Here is a 17,341-nt window from a genome sequence, read left to right on the forward strand (position 1 = left end):
AGGTGAGATACAGATAAGGAACTTCAAGCCCCTGAAGTTATTTTCCATTTGAATGACCTTTTAATCAGTTCTGTGTGTATGTGTGTGTGTATGTGTGTGTGTCTGGTTTAAATGGAGTTTTCTTAAATGTATCACATTTAAACATATTATATAATAGAAGCAGATTCAATCCATCCAAACATGAATGTGTTACCAATTTCATTAAACTGCCTTTGATGATGATGATCTTTGTTCAGATAATCTCTCATTTGTCTAGAATTTCTACAGCCAGTCTTACTTAGCCTTCAGCTCATTGTTACATACTACTTTTATAATGATATGGCAAAAAGAATATATCTAACAAAATTTTCTTAATTTCTGCATGAAGGGATAAATTCCACGTTGCACAATGACTACTGAGAGGTTTTTCATCTTTGTCACCCATCATTTCCTTCTCTTGGGGCTAGTGAAATTTTTGTTACTTAGAATAGCTATCCCTCTTTTATTGGTTCTTGCCTTTGTATGCTATTTCTTTGAAAACTTTGCCTTCCCTTGGCCTCCTAAACATGGTTCTTCTAAATAGAAGTCACGTCATTTTCTCCAAGGCCTGTGCGCTCACTCCCATGTGCTCAGTGTGCAAGCCTCTTTACTCTGGGAGTAATTGCTTATTTTTCATTTCTTTAGTTTGACTCTAATTATAATCAATGACATTCAAATCCTCAAACCTGATATCATTTCTTGGTTCCTATTAGGTGCTCAATAAGTGCTTGTTAAATTTCATTGAGTTTAATTGAGAGATAAGCAGTAAGCTTATGTTAGTGCTTTAGTTTAGATAATGGGTAGCTTGTATTAGTCGACTTTAATTAGGAATTTGTACCATTTACCAGCTAAATTACCTCCTTTTGAGGAACTTTTCTGGGAATAGAGAGAGAAATTGCAGAAAAAATAAAGCAATCTTCTATTTTCTCTTGAGCAGATTTGTAATATATCTTGTAAGTTAGTTAATAGAATATTTTTCCTTTCCTCAAATAAAAGCATTAATTCTCAGCTTTTACCTTGAAGCAGAGGGTAATACAGATCCTAAAAATCAAATAAACAATTTTATATACTTTAAAAGGCATTGTAGGAACTTTTTTCCTACTGTTACTGAAATTAGCATATTGTTACATTTTCCAACTAATAATAATGCTTATATACGTAGCCTCATGCTCAACAAGTATTTATATCTCTGAACACAGAACAACTGATGGGAAAAGAAGCATTATGAGTAATATGCATAAACTATTCAAGTTGTATGAATAATCTATTATTTTTAGTATTTAGTATGTCTGAAGGCTATATGTAATGTCTCTCATTGATTTTTTCCTGGTAATTATTTTTATGCTTTTATTTTTTCTAACTAAAACAATAAGGGTCTGCAATCAAGACGTCCCTGGGGAAGGACAGATCAGGCCAGAAGCTGTTCCTTCAGATCCCAGCGTATCTAACCCCAGCGTGAAAGTGGGAAGCCTACTGGAAGATGGTGGTGCAGGCGCCTTCAGGAGCTCTTCAGATGAAATAAGCATTCCAGTGGATAGCTCTTTACTTTGCACTTTGTCCTCAGAGCCTCATCAGGAAGCAACTAGTCATGAGGATGACAAAAGTCCTGGCAACCACCAGTCTGCATTCCAACCAGAGTTCAGCAATAGTTCGCAAGATCCCGCTCCCTTAGATCAGGAATTGTACAACTCCTTCCATTTCTGGAGGACTCCTCTTCCTGAAATTGATCTAGATAGGGAACTCCAGGAGGACTCAGGGAAGAGTCTCAGCCCAGAGAGAGCAGAGGAAGCACCAGAAGCTCCCGTGCCAGGTTCTCCAAACATCACCATGGCCACCAGGAAGGAGCTAGAAGAAATGATAGAAAACCTAGAGCCACACATTGATGACCCAGATGTGAAAGGTATGGAAGAATTAGTCACGTTTTTTTCTTTATTCTAAAATTGACTGAAAAAAATAATATGGCATTGAAAAAAATTTTTTAATCCAGAAAAGTTGTCCCCCCAACTTTTTTAGGGTGGACAAGATCAATCTTTACTTTTTAAAGAAATGTATTTAAGATTTGTCACTGTAGGAATTCTTGTCTTCCTAATCACTAAAAGCATAAGATTATTGGAAAAAAAAAAACAAAATTTGAAAACTCGTAACTGTCAGTCTTAAGGTTTTCTTTTAATCATCTAGATTTTTTTTCTTCATTGGTTCTAAAACTGAAAATTCCTAAATGATTAGTTTGTTCACTATGGAAATACCCATTTTTAAAGCAGATAAATTGAAACCTTTTATTACATAAAACAAAAACCCTTATTTGAAAATTGCATCAGTTTGGTAAGCTAGCAGTTGTCTTTATTTGGCTTTCATTTACCGTTTTTAGAGATTTCCTGCTATAATGTTTTGTTAACTGTGACCAAATGCTAATTTATGTTCTTGTTACCAGTGCTGGGCCTTGGACTCAGGGCTTGAGCACTTTCCCTGGCTTCTTTTTGCTCAAGGCTAGCACTCTGCCACTTGAGCCACAGTGCCACCTCTGGCCGTTTTCTATATATGTGGTGCTGGGGAATTGAACCTAGGGCTTCATGTATAGGAGGCAAGCGCTCTTGCCACTAGGCCATATTCCCAGCCCCTTGATGAAAGCTTTATGGATGTATAATGTTTTTTTTCTCAAAGTCTTTTTCTGAATGGGCAGTTCTTTGAGACTTGAAAAATGGTCAAGTAACTGCTACTAGTGCCTAGAATAAACTCATGGCCCTAAATATTCTCCTAACTTCCATTTAGTCAGTCCCTCCTTCCTTTCCCAGCTTCTGCAAACATTGGTCTGAATCAGATAAGTAATATGTAGCCTTTTGGAGTCTGACCTCTCATTTTGTGTAGTATGATGTGCGTGCATGTCAGTCACCCATTCCTTTTATTATTTTATGAAAAAAAATTTTTCCTCACTGTAAATTATTTTTATTTGTTTAGTTTTAATGTTACTGAGATATTTTTTTTTTTTTTTTTGCCAGTCCTGGGCCTTGGACTCAGGGCCTGAGCACTGTCCCTGGCTTCCTTTTGCTCAAGGCTAGCACTCTGCCACTTGAGCCACAGCGCCACTTCTGGCCGTTTTCTGTATATGTGGTGCTGGGGAATCGAACCCAGGGCCTCATGTATACGAGGCAAGCTCTCTTGCCACTAGGCCATATCCCCAGCCCGTGTTACTGAGATTTGAACTCAGGGCCTTACACTTGAGGTGCTTTACTACTTGAGCTATATACATCAGCACTGTTTTCTGCTGGTTATTTTTGAGATAGAACCTCACTGCTTCCTGTCGAGCTGAGATCACAAATGCTGCAAGTACTACATCCTTCAGAGGTAAAGTTTCAGGGACTTTTCTGCCCTTATTGGCCTCAAATTTCAATTCTCCTGATTTCAGCCTCAAGTAGCCACTAGTGCCCAGCGAGATTATTATTTTTTTTAAAAACGAAAACTTTACAGCTTTCCTCAGTTGTGGCTCTCATCACCAATTTTTACTCCTCTCAGCTAGTTCTGTGCCATTTCATGAGAATAGGATAATAGAGCAAGCACTGAGGTTTTTATCTTGTTTGGCAAACTAGAATCCTAACCAAAATCTGCTTTAAAGTCTTCTTCCCTTTCATTTTCTCCTACCCTGGAATGAGGAGGCCTGAGCACAGAAGAGAATTGCCCCCAGTGATACTCCCAATTATTCAACGAGTCTTCAGAACCTTCAGCTTTTGTTTAAGTTCTCTTGCTTATCAACTTAAGATTTATTAGGTTTGTCATACTTTAATAACTTGTTTTTCTTAAGAAAAAGCAAAAGAATTGCTAGCAAGTTTTTAAGCCTATTCTGAGGTTCTCATATTATAATACCTGATAATTCTGTTCCATATATAAGGCACTTAAAACTGTCAGTTATAGTTCTGGATGAGCTTCTGTAAATTTTTTTCAGCCAATAAGCTAAAAGCAATTTCTATAGTTTGCTTTTTAAAAGATCTAGATGTCAGGTTCTGAAGGTGGCCAACAATACATTGTAACTTGACAAGCTATAATTTCTTTTCATGTGAATACGCTGTCTTGTGTCTTAGCTTGTTTGTAGTTTGGTGCTGAGGGTGGTTTAAAGTTGTCAAATTGCTCAGGCATGATGATAAATTGAGCAGCCATCCATGGATGCAGGCATTCTCATTGAGAACATGCTGTGAACCCGGTTCCAGAGGACACTCCCAGCCTTCAAGAGTGCTCAGGTGTGACACGTGGACCCTAGATGGCCCATGGCACCATGAGACAGTAAGGTCCACCGGAAGCAGAAGGAAGCAGGTGGTAGTGTCGTTAGACTTGCTGCTCACACGGCACAGTTCTGAAGCATTGATACTGAAATCCGAACATACACATGTTTAATCTGTTCATTTAAATAACGATTCTAATTTTCCTTTGTGTTGGAAGGTGTTTTGAATTGCGAGGGGTAAGCATTAGTTTTCCTTTTCCAGTTCTAACATTATGGGGCTGTCAGAAAATGTCTACATTTTTTGAAGGCAAAACTTTAAAAACAATATTAAAAATTAAGATTTGACTGAGATGTATACTAAAATTACAGTGCCTTGTAAATTTTTTCATGATAATAAGATAGGAAAAGGATGGGGACTCACAGGTAGAGGTGAACTGTCTATCTAAAGAAGCTGCTTTAGGGCATCATCAAAACTGCTTTATTTAGCCTTCATTTATATGACTTTTTTTTCTACTTGCTGTCCTGTGGGAGGGGTCATGGGAAATAGTAACAAGACTGAGTAGCTTTTTTCTTCTAAGTCAGCTTTTACTTCAGTCTTTCAAAGTTTTACCTTCCTTTGAGCATGACTTTTTTTTTCTTGTGAGTTTTGGTCATGAATATTAACTGTGTTTTAATATAAAGACTACAATGAAAGTCTTTTGTCAGTTGTAGAACACAATTGATCTTACAGATCCTTTGTGCAACAATCTCTAGAATAGATCTTACATAGGAAAGCACAAGGTAGAATTAAATCCTTTCCTGAAACACTGTATGAGGGAATTTGAGGTCTTCTTCGCTAGTGGTTTTAAATTCTGACTTTTGGGGTGAACAGATTTAGCATTGTTCTCGAAGGCCCACTGACCTAAGGTCAGCATTGAGCAGAGTTCCTGATTACCAACTTAATCCACCACCGTGAGGTTCATAGGTTTAATAAGTATAAACTGCTCACAAAAATATAAGTTCTTTTCAGTTAGGTCCAGGTAAAGAAGGAGGCCTTTTTAGCAGTACTGGTTAAGAAAAACCATATCATTATTAGGAACATCCCAACACTGTTTGTGAGAGAGTTGGAGATTGTGAAGTTGTGGTGTGGCCATCTTTGCCAACTTCCTCAGGAAAGAAGTGTGTTTTGAAATTTCCAGGTAGCTCCACTTCTTTTTTTTATTTTATTTTTTAATTTTTATTGTCAAACTGATATACAGAGTGGTTACAGTTTCATACATTAGGCATTGGATACATTTCTTGTACTGTTTGTTACCTCCTCCCTCATTCCCCCCTCCCCTTTTCCCTTTCCCCCCATGAGTTGTTCAGTAGATTTACACTAAACAGTTTTGCAAGTATTGCTTTTGTAATCGTTTGTCTTTTTTACCCTGTGTCTCTCAATTTTGGTATTCCCTTTCAGTTTCCTAGTTCTAATACCTGTATACACAGTTTCCAATGTACTCAGATAAGATACAGAGTTAGTGCAGGTACAATCACAGAAAGGGGATACAAGAGGAACATCAACAATAGAAGCTATGGTTTCACATGGCATGTTGAGAGTAATTACAACAGTCATATAACAGTTGTTTCCATAACATGGAGTTCATTTCACTTAGCATCATCTTTTGTGTTCATAAGGGTATAGCTACTGGGCTCTTGTGATCCTCTGCTGTGACTAGTCTAAACCTGTGCTAATTATTCCCTATAAGGGAATAGAGTCCATGTTTCTTTGGGTCTGGCTCACTTCACTTAGTATAGTTTTTTCCACTTCTGAAAGATGTTGTGTAGACTGTATTTCTTCATAAATTTGTGGTTAAATAAGCAAGATTTATTTGGCAGGCTCTCATGTTCCCTAAACATCTACATGGATTGAGTTGTGTAATTTTTCTCTCTGAGCACTTTTCCATGTGTCACTGGAATTAAGTACGGTGAACTGGGATAGCTGAACTGATTGTTTCCATTGGTAATAGTAGGTGATACTCAATGAACTAGGGAGAAATTGGCTGTCCCTTAGTAACTCCTGGGTCTCAGAACACCACTCTAAAACCTTTACTAAGAAAACTAGCAACAGGTTTCAGTGTTGCTCGCAAATACATTACTGTGTAACAGAGTCCCAGGATTCCATTTTTTTTTATAATAAGTAAAAGGCAGATTTTGACAGAGACCTGTGTGTGTATTCAGTTTTACTTAAATTTCTCCTGATGATACTTTATATCCTGCTGAAATTTCAATAGTAACTTAACGTTTGTAAGATTCTGCCTCCTTTCTCTGACTAGAGAATTTCAGGGTCAATTTTTTAAATAAAATTAGGATTAATATAGATAAAAGCAAAGTATTTAGTCCACTTTGAGATAGGACTTAAGTCAGACATTTTCTGTGGAGGTCTCTGATTTAGTACTCATCGCTCAGGACATCTGTAATGACGACACTCCTCCCATGTCATACAATGCTGTAGTTCCGAACACTTTATTTAACCATTGGAGGAGCCTGCTTTGAGTACTGTTTATTTTGGTTGGGAAACTTGAGAGATTCCAAAGAGGAGAGCTAACGTGATTTAAATAGTTATTACCATTGTAGCTGAAATTCTGGAGACAATGGAGACGCTTCTCTAGCGCTTCACCTGACTTACATGATGTGGCTAATAATGAGCAGGGTCTCCTCATGCGTGCGTCTCCATGCCCGTGCCAAGTACGACACTTAGACCAAAAGTTTATAAGTGCTTTAGCATATTAATAAGTTGGCTTAAACAGTTACTGATTATTTTGTTTAAAGAAATTTGAATTTAATATTCATATTTTGCAGATCTGTAATGTTACTTGGAGTAAATGCTAATATTTTTATACTGAATAGTTTCTGAGAGGTAGGAAGAATGCTATTTTGTTTATTTAGCTAGTGCCAGGAACTAGGGCTCTAACTTAGGGCCAGGGCACTGTCCCTTTTATTTAGCCTTTTCACTTAGCATTGGTGCTTTACACATGAACTCAAGCTCTACTTCTAGGTTTTTGCTGGTTAACTGGAGGTAAGTGTCTCATGGACTTTCCTGCTGTGGCTGGCTTTAACCTTGATCTCAGATCTCAGCCTCTTGTGTAGCTAGGATCACAGCCACCAGTGCCTGGCAGATTTTTTATTTTTATTTTTATTTTTTTGGTTTTGTAATTCCTTTATAAGGAAGTCAATACTGATTTCTAGATTTAACAACCACCACATAGTAAGTTGTCATTGTGATTCCTGAAAGCAAGTTATTATTTATGCAGGATCCCCATGTTTGGGACAAAGTGTATTAATTTCATTTTTAAAAAGAATTAGCTAGTGGGCTGGGAATATGGCCTAGTGGCAAGAGTGCTTGCCTCGTATACATGAGGCCCTGGGTTCGATTCCTCAGCACCACATATACAGAAAATGGCCAGAAGTGGCGCTGTGGCTCAAGTGGCAGAGTGCTAGCCTTGAGCAAAAAAGAAGCCAGGGACAGTGCTCAGGCCCTGAGTCCAAGGCCCAGGACTGGCCAAAAAAAAAAAAAAAAAAAAGAATTAGCTAAGAATAGAATAAAACAAGTTACCACAAAATCTTTATAATTCCATTGTTTTATGTTGGCAGGATTTGTGTGACTGCTCTTCTGATAAAATAGCTTAGTAAGTAAGCCTTATTTGACTCATAAACTACCAATAAATAGTTAACTTACACTGAAATTGACCCCTTTTAATAAACTGGAGATGCCTCTCACAACTAGCTAGCATTTATTTTTCCGTACTAATGCAGAATAATGTATAGTAGTGGGTGGACACTTTTAATCTCATGAAAACATAACTAATGATTTCCCCACATTAGAAATGGTTTCCAGGTTTTGATGGCAGTGCCAAAGCCAAGTGTGCCCCTCGTGGATCCGGAATCTTGTGGGGAAGACCCTGCAGCTCCTTCACTCACCCCATCTATCTCTTTTGCCCACAGCACAGGTGGAAGTGCTGTCTGCTGCGCTGCGTGCTTCCACTTTGGATGCTCATGAGGAGATGATTGGTGCAGACCAAACACAGGAGCCGCAAGAAGAGCAGGGTATAAAAGAGTCACCCAACTCTAACATAAGTCAAGAAGATTCTGTGCCTTCTTTAATCAGCGAATCTGTTGAGGTAATGAGCTAAGTAGTTCTTACCAAATGAGAGCAGTGTGGACCAGCAGTCTGTTGTTGTGTTAATCACTTTCTGTTTAGTACCTCTTGATTTTTTTTCAGCTCTTTCTTTTACATAAAGTAGAAGTAATTATTCTCACCACATCCTGTCCTTGTGGCACTAGTCATATGAAATGCCTAGAGAAGTAAGCCCAGTAAGCCCTGTTTATATGAACACTTTAGTGGACACTCAAATGTTAATGTAGCTCACTGCAGTGAAATAGTCTTACTGGAAACAAAGCCCTTTATCAAGAATAATTAACTCTTCCCTTTTCTTTTTGGAGAGGTGCTTTGTTTCTGATCGGACCATTTCACTGCAGCAAGCAACACAGTGTTCTGAGCAGAAGAACGGGACTTGAGGCCATGTTGCGGAGGGCCCGTGGCATTATCTGGACTCGAGTGTGAGGGTGGGTACTGTTCCGAGCATCACCTTTGCTGCACGCCTGTAGCTGCGCATACACATCCCCTTCAAGCCAGCATCGTCAGTTATCTGTATTTCTCCCCCGTTTGGGTAAACACAGAGAAGGAATCCACACCTCAGAATCCATCTCCTAGTGACTTGATTGATAAGCCCACGAAAAAGTGTTACTTACACATCAGGGATGGCAAGAAAGTTCTTAGAGCTAGAGTGTATTTCTGGTATACTTAGAAATCTGTTCAATACCAGTTCTTTGGAGTGAAACAGACCATTTGAGAGTTCGAACTATCTGTATTTTAGTAGGTTTTTGTGTGTATGTGTGTGTGAGCATTTTGGTTTTTTTGTGCGTATATTGGGAGGGTGGCTATTCGGAGAAGATACTTGTGAAATTATAAAATAACAGCCAAGGATTGAAATAGAAGTTACATATCCCAATGGCCTCTAAGACAATTAGCTAAACAAGTCTGCCAATCCTGTTTCATGAATGAATTAATTGGACCTGGTGCTGGTGGCTCACAGTTGTAATCCTTGCTACTCTGGAGACTGAGATTTGAGAATCACGGTTTAAAGCCAGCCAGGCAGGAAAGTCCCTGGGACTCTTATCTTCAATTAACCAGCAAAAAGCCAAAAGTAGAGCTGTAGCTTAAGTGGCAGAGTACCAGCTGTGAGAAAAAAAGTGACAGTGTCCAGGACCTGAGTTCAAGCCTCAGTACCTGGCATTAAAAAAATGAAATTCTGGACCCTTTCAAAATTGCTTTTAAATTACTTCAATTTTTCTGAAAAAAGTTTTTTATACATTTAGTTAGGTGGCCAACAAGTTTGATGTGAATCAGGGGAACTTCTTAAGAGGTCTTAGGCAGTCTTGAATATATATATAATATAAAATTATTTGTGTATTTTTACAGCCTTGAAAGGTAAGTAACCTGTGAAATAGTTTAAATAAGAAAAACATTCAGGCAGGCAAGCTCATTGAGTAGATTCTTTTCTCCTGACAGAACACAGATGCCAGTCCTCAGTACGTCCATGACAGCGTAGATGTGAGCAGCAGCAATGACTTCAGCCCTGACCAAGAAAGGAGACCCAAAGTGCAGGTAAGTGGCCAGGACGCTGGCTTTTGTGTCGGCACTCCTCAGAAGCCTGTTTCTGACAAGCAAATCCTCCTTTAGAGTGTCTAATGTGTCATATTTAATACTGAAGAAAATTCAAATCGTATGGAGAATAGCAGGAAGCACAGATCTTCCCCCATAACAGTTATTTTTGTGAGCATGTAAAAATATCTATGTATTCCTTTTTGTGTGTGTGTGGGCCATTCCTGGGGCTTGAACCCTGGGCCTGAGCACTGTCCCTGGTTTCTTTTTGCTCAAGGTTCGCACTCTGCCACTTGAGCCACAGCGCCACTTCTGGTCTTTTCAATATATGTGGTGCCGAGGAATCGAACCCAGGGCTTCATGTATATGAGGCAAGCACTCTTGCCACGAGGCCACATTCCCAGCCCCTCTGTGTTGTTAGTTTCTGGACTGCACAAAGATTCCCAGGTCCAGTGGTGTATCTGTTTAATTTTCGGTGTAAGGATCACCATGAAAAGCATTAAAGCATAGCTTTTCTCACTCAGAGTGAGATATTTTTAAGTCAGTACACATAGGATTCTTTTTTGTGATATTGGACTTTAAACTCAGGGTCACGCTTTTAGTAGGCATTGCACTCAACCGCTTGAGCCATGACCAAACCCTTTTTTTGCCTTATTTTGTAAGTAGTTTCTTGAACAGCAGATTAGTCCATGCCTTTGGTGAATAGTTCTAATTAATTAGCAACACTGGAGCTTGAACTCAACGCCTTTCGCAGTGAAGTTTGTACTCTTAACACTTGAGCCTGCCTCCAGCTCTGCTTTTTACTGGTCAATTTTGGAGATGGAGTCTCCATGAACTTTTTGTCCCTGGGCTGTTTTGAACTGACATCCTCTGAACTGACCTCCTTAGTAGTTATTATTATAGGCATGAGCCACTGGTACCCAGCTGTTGTTTTTGTAGGTTATGCAGCTTGAACTCAGAGTCCGGGCTTAGTCCATGAGCTCTTTTTGCTCAAGGCTAGTGCTCTACTACTTTGAGCTACGGCAACACTTCTGGTTTTCTCATGGACTTTCCTGCTTTGAACAGTGATCCTCTCATCTCTTTTGGTGGTACTGGAGCTTGGGACCTTTATACCTATCATGTAAGCATCTTCTGTTAGTGAGTGAGTGAGTTGTTAATTACACCTTATCTACGTTAACAACATTTTTTAGAGCCCTCCAGTATTCTACAAGAAACTCTGTGTTTCTATTAAGATTAATAATTAAGATGAGATAATCTCCATAGTCTAAATATAAGGCATTGAAACTTTTTTTAACAAACAATTTTTTAAATTTAATTTTGTCAAGGTGATGTACAGAGGGGTTACAGTTACATGCGTAAGGTAGTGAGTACATTTCTTGTCGAACATTGTTATCCCTTTCCTCGTTTTTCCCCCACTTTCTCCCCCCCTCCAAGTTGTAAAGCTCATTTCCCCAACATATTGTCTTGTATCACTGTTGCATTTGTTCACCCTTTGTCCTTTGTTTCACCATTTTGTTGTTCCCTTTCCCTTCCCTAATTCAAATAAACATATATACAATATTAAGGTTACCAAAATCAAATACAATCACAATAGGGGATAAACCATAGGGGAGGGGGGAGAAGAAAAAAAGAAATAACTTCACATAGCACACTAAAAACAACCACAAAGAGAAACCTTGTTTCTCTCTCTCTCTCTCTCTCTCTCTCTCTCTCTCTCTCTCTCTCTCTCTCTCTCTCTCTCTCTCTCTCTATTTGTTTGTTTTTTGCCAGTCCTGGGGCTTGAACTCAGGGCCTGAGCACTGTCCCTGGCTTCTTTTTGCTCAAGGCTAGCACTCTACCACTTGAGCCACAGTGCCACTTCCGGCTTTTTTCTATATATGTGGTGCTGAGGAATCGAACCCAGGGCTTCATATATACGAGGCGAGCACTTCAACTACAGCTTTATTGACTTTTTTATTTATCATACAATTTCAGCATTTATTTTTTTGCCAGTTCTGGGGCTTGACCTCTGGGTCTAGGCTCTGTCCCTGAGCTTCTGATTACCTCCTCTGACTTCTGATTACTTCCTCCTTGCATGTTATTGGCTGGTTTATATCTTCTTGGTTTCGTTTGAATGTTTCTAAAAATTCATCTGCCAGGTTTTTCTTTAGTGAGTATAGGTTTTCAAAGTCATCCTTTATAATCATTTGAGTTTATGAGATGTTTGTTGTAATGTTTCCTGAGGCATTCCTGTCTAATTAATTTGAATCTCCTCTCCCTCTTTGTTTTTTTTTTGTTAATTTCCAAGTAGTCTGTCGATTTTATTAATTTTTTCAAAAATACAGCTTTTTGTTTTATTGATGGAATGTATAGTTTTCTTAGCTTCTATTTTGTTAATTTCTGCCCTAATCTTGGCTTTCTCTGTCTAGTAGTTTTAGGTTTATTTTGTTCCTGTTTTTCTAGCAGTTTTAATTGCATCATGAAGTTACTTACTTGAGCTGTTTGTTTTCTTTGTGCCCTTAGAGCTACCAGTTTCCCCCCTCAGCACTGCTTTTGCTGTATCCCAGAGGTTCCTTTGTGATGTGTTTTTATTTGCATTGGATTGTAAGAACTTTCTAATTTCTTCCATGACCCAAGTGTTATTCAGTTGTGTATTATTCAGCCTCCATGTGTTTAAGTGATTTCTGCAGTATGTTTTGTTGTTGAGAACTAGTTTGATTCCTCTGTAGTCAGATAGGATGAAAGGAATACGCCAGTTCTCTTGTATTTGCTTAGGTTCTTTGGGTATACTATGACATGACCTATTTTGGAGAATGTTCCATGGGTTGCTGAGAAGCAGTTGCTGGGTAGATACTCTGTCTGTTGAGTCCATTTGGGTTATGGTGTCATTTAGTTCAGAGGCTTCTTTGCTTATCTTTCATTTGTTTGACCTCTCCTTTGTGAGAACGGGGTGTTAAAAACTTCCCATTATTGTGTCTGGATCCATCCTGTTCTTTAAGTCCAAAATAAATTGTTTAACCTATTTAAGTGCTCCATTATTTGGTGCATAAATATTGACGACTGTGATTTCCTCTTTGATTATTCCCTTTATTGATATGCAGTGACCTTCCTTGTCTCTTTGTACTGATCTTAATGAAAATTCTGTTTCATCTGATATCAACATGGCCACCCCTGCCTTCTTGCAGGGTGCATTTGCATGGAAGATCTTTTTTCCCTCCCTTCACTGGGAGTTTGTTTTTATCTCTGACTGTGAGATGGGTCTCTTGAAGAAAACAAATGGATGGATCTTGTTTTTTGATCCAATATGCTGTTCTTTTTCTTTTGACTGGGGAATTGAGTCCATTAAAGTTTAGAGTTTTTATATAAATGAGTCATGTTTCCTACCATCTTCTTGATTTCCTGTCATTTGCTTCTTTCCCCTTCCTGTGCTTACTAAATTGATCTAGTGAGTTTTGTTCAATGTCTTCCTTTGGTTTTTTTGTTTTGTTTTTTTTGGCCAGTCCTGGGCCTTGGACTCAGGGCCTGAGCACTGTCCCTGGCTTCTTCCTGCTCAAGGCTAGCACTCTGCCACTTGAGCCACAGCGCCACTTCTGGCCGTTTTCTGTATATGTGGTGCTGGGGAATCGAACCTAGGGCCTCGTGTATCCGAGGCAGGCACTCTTGCCACTAGGCTATATCCCCAGCCCTTCCTTTGGTTTTGATTGTTCAGATTATATACTTCTCTTTAGGATTCTTTGTAACGCTGGTTAAGTGTTCATGAATTCCTTTAAATGTTTTTGTCACGGAAGGTTTTAGTTTCAACTACATGCTGGGTGTACCAGTTTGGGTTGGTGGTTGTTGACCTTCATGGCTTGGTTTATACCATTCCAGGCTATTCTTGCATTGAGAATTTGTGTGCAGAGATATGCAATGATTTTGATTTTCCTTGCATTTTAATATAGATTCTTCTTTGATTTTGCAGCACTTAAAATCAATTCCTTGCTTTTCAAGTCTAATGTTTTTACTATGATGTGTCTAGAAGTGTTTTTTTTTTTCTTTCTTGGATTTTTGTCTACTAGGGGTTCTAAATGCTCTGTCAAGTGAATGAAATTTTTCTCTTAAGATTGGGAAGTTTTTTGTTATTTTACTGAATAGGATTTTGATGCCTTTAGTATTGAATTCTTCCTCTTTGACTGTGCATAAATTTCATCTCTTGGCTGAATCTGCCAAGTTTTGAATTTCCTTTTACTAAGTTCTGAGTGTTTTTTCCCATACCTTTGACGTTTTGTTCTAGCTCCTCTTTTATCCTCAACTCCTAATATTCTGTTTTTCATTTCACCTATTCTGTTACCTAGGCATTCCACTGTGGTTTGCAATGTGGAATTTAAACCTTTTATGCTTCTGAGATCAGTTCTCATAGTATTAATTTTAGTTTTTCAGTGAGATATATAGCGTTTCTATTTTTATCTCTCTTTTTGGGATCTTCTTTGTACCCTTGAAATTGTTTTTGTATCTCCTCTTTTATTTCATTGGCCAATCATTTCTTTAATGGTTCTTTCGTCCTCCATCTCTTCTTCCTTCTCACTGGGATCCCTCTCTGGATTGTTGCTGGCTTTTGGATTTGGTTTGAATTGAATTCCATGAGTCTTGTAATCTTTCATTGTGATTTATGCATTTGGGTTCAGGGATTGTCAGAGCCATGGCCCAAGCTTGGACTGCTCATGCCCCGCAGGTGGTGGCCCACACTTGGCTAGCTCGCACTAGGTAAACGAACCTGCCCTTGGCCCCAGTGCCAGCAAGTGTTTGTGCATCAGTCCCTGGCCAGGGAGCTTGGTCTGGGCAGGGGCCGGGAAGGCTGGAGCCAGGCCTCTGGGGTTGGCGTGTGCAACGGAAGGAGTGGGCTCCCATGGGTACACATAAGTTTTCCTGCACATGGGCCCGTGGGTGGATCCCACCCCATAGGTGGCAGCATGGCCTCCCGCTTGTGCATGTACCCCCCTTGGCTCAGCCCCGGGCCAGCGAGCTCTTGGCTGGCAGCCACGCGCTTGGTCCTCTCTTCCGCAGTGGCTGGGAAGCCTCAGTTCAGGCTTCTGGGATGACATGAAGCTTATGAAGGGGCTGGCTCCCATGGGTGCATGTTTTCAGCAGGTCACATCTCCCCGCCAGCAGCCAGGGCTCCAGAGGACCCAGGGGGCCTAAGGCCCACTCCTCATCAGTCCCAGTGTTCTCCCACTGGAAGCCGGCAGGTGGAGTGAGGGGGAGTGAAGAAGGGCTCTGGCCTCTTTACCCACTTCCAATGTCTTCCCCTTGGACAGGAGGAAGGGGTCCGGGCCAAGCTCTGTGGGTCACTGCTGGCCTCCTGTGGCAGTGGTCCCCAGCCAGGGCATTCGTGTTCCTGGAGTTGTTCGTGCGCCGGCTGGTGGCACTGTGGGAATTCTCTGGGTGTGGGTGTCACAATCTCATGGCTTGTTTGCGTCACCGTCGGCACTGGCTGAATCCTGGCAGTGTGGAAGTTGGCCATGTCTGGATACTGCAGTCTTCCTGGTCGGGTCCTGGAGTCCTTGCTGAACTGCCATGCTAGGGAAGATCTCCAGGTCTGATGTGACAGGTTCACGTTGTTTGGATGCGTGTTTGAGGATGGGCACCTTCTGTCCTTCTGTGTGCAAGTTATGTGGCTCTTCACCATTCCTGTGATTCTCTGTTTCTGTATTTCTTGTTGTCCATCTGTTGGGGCGAAGTGCATGTTAGGACCCTAAATCTATGTTTGATTAGAGAGAGCTAAGGTGATTCCCTATCACTTTGCCGCCATCTTCTTCCCTTCAAGTTGACTCTGAGAAACAGGGAAAGGACCCCCTCTGGGCATCCAGATTGGCTAGCATGCTGACCTTGGACTTTCTGGCCTCCAGAATAGTGAAAAATAAAGGACTATGGTCAAAAACAAAATAGAGACAGCATCTTGCTAAGTAGCCAGCCTCCCCATCTTTTAGTGCTGGGGCTACAGGTTGCATAACCACATTCAGCTCCAAAGGTGTTTTCTTTTTTCACCTTTGACAACATGGTAGACACATGGAAAGGTAATGTATTTTTTTCTGTTTAGTAGTTAAATCTAAATGACTTAAGATCTTCACTGTTCATTTTTTCTCTTGAATTGCTTTTATTTATAAATGTATAGTTATATTTCTCTTAGTATGTGTCTTTTTTTAAAATCTAAGTTACTTAAAATTTTTGCATGTTAAAATCAATGTATTTTGAAGTAATTTTATCTAATTAATGTGTAACCTGCTGAAAATGGATCTAAGTGCTTAAAATGTGCCACTGCCACTGTCTGTCTTCATTAGGACATTGTGCCTCAGGCTTTGTTAGATCAGTACTTGTCTATGACTGATCCCTCCCGGGCACAGACGGTTGACACTGAAATCGCTAAGCATTGCGCATACAGCCTTCCAGGTGTGGCCCTGACCTTGGGCAGGCAGAATTGGCACTGTTTGAGAGAGACTTACGAGACCTTGGCATCAGACATGCAGGTGAGTGAGCAGGGAAGGAATTGACAAGTGTGTTCACATAGTAGAAGCACAGGACTTGTCTTCCAAAACCTGAAGAATTTCTGAGTGTATGTGCTGGTGTTACAGGAACTTATGTATGACAGAGCCTAAAAGCCGGATCAGAGTGCTCTCTTCCCGCAGTCAGTGCCAGTTTGTCCTTTTCACTGTTACCTTGACATACTTGTCTGAACTTCACCTTTAAATAAACTCTTGAGGGTAAAAGGCTTAATTTTCCCCTGAAATTTTGCTACAAGTGCTTATAGATTTGTTAAATCTCATGATTTAGAAGATTTAGAACTGCTCGTAGGAGGGTTTTCGGTAGCAATGTTTAAACAATAGAGACCACGGGGAGGCAAAGATGTTTTTGACGGAAAGTTTCCTGTCTGTACACAGTATTGCTGTTGAGTTGTTTTAAAGGTTGTATACAGGGGCTGGAGATATAGCCTAGTGGCAAGATTGCCTGCCTCGGATACACGAGGCCCTAGGTTCGATTCCCCAGCACCACATATACAGAAAACGGCCAGAAGCGGCGCTGTGGCTCAAGTGGCAGAGTGCTAGCCTTGAGCGGGAAGAAGCCAGGGACAGTGCTTAGGCCCTGAGTCCAAGGCCCAGGACTGGCCAAAAAAAAAAAAAGGTTGTATACAAAGGATTTTCCTGTTGCACACAAGGTTTGCTTTCTTGTCCTAGATAGGCAGTGCAGGAACATAATGGGAAGTCTAGTGAGCTTGGTGCATGTGCACATCTGCAAATCAGAGAACTGGTATTGTACTCAGGATTCTCAAGCATTTTCTTCATAAATGGAAGGGGACTGACTTCTTTGTGAAGATTTGTAAAAATGTGTCGCTTGTTGGGATGTTTAAAATTTAGTCTGTTGTTTCTTTTCTACTCAGATTGAGTTTTGGGGGATTAGTAATACTCAAATACTCAGAG

The 17,341-nt window shown here is 40.2% G+C and overlaps 1 protein-coding gene across 3 annotated transcripts in view; it reads left to right on the forward strand.

Annotated features, from left to right (window-relative positions):
• Nucleotides 1-17,341, forward strand: part of Ppp4r1 (protein phosphatase 4 regulatory subunit 1) — a 62,946-nt gene that overhangs the window by 36,870 nt on the left and 8,735 nt on the right. For all 3 annotated transcript variants that reach the window (XM_048363110.1, XM_048363109.1, XM_048363111.1), the window contains exons 11-14: nucleotides 1,392-1,918; nucleotides 8,192-8,367; nucleotides 9,819-9,914; nucleotides 16,208-16,393. In XM_048363110.1, the coding sequence (XP_048219067.1) occupies nucleotides 1,392-1,918; nucleotides 8,192-8,367; nucleotides 9,819-9,914; nucleotides 16,208-16,393 (985 nt within the window). The remainder of the gene's footprint in view (nucleotides 1-1,391; nucleotides 1,919-8,191; nucleotides 8,368-9,818; nucleotides 9,915-16,207; nucleotides 16,394-17,341) is intronic.

The sequence above is a fragment of the Perognathus longimembris genome, chromosome 15 (genome assembly GCF_023159225.1).
Source record: "Perognathus longimembris pacificus isolate PPM17 chromosome 15, ASM2315922v1, whole genome shotgun sequence".
Classification (NCBI taxonomy): domain Eukaryota; kingdom Metazoa; phylum Chordata; class Mammalia; order Rodentia; family Heteromyidae; genus Perognathus; species Perognathus longimembris.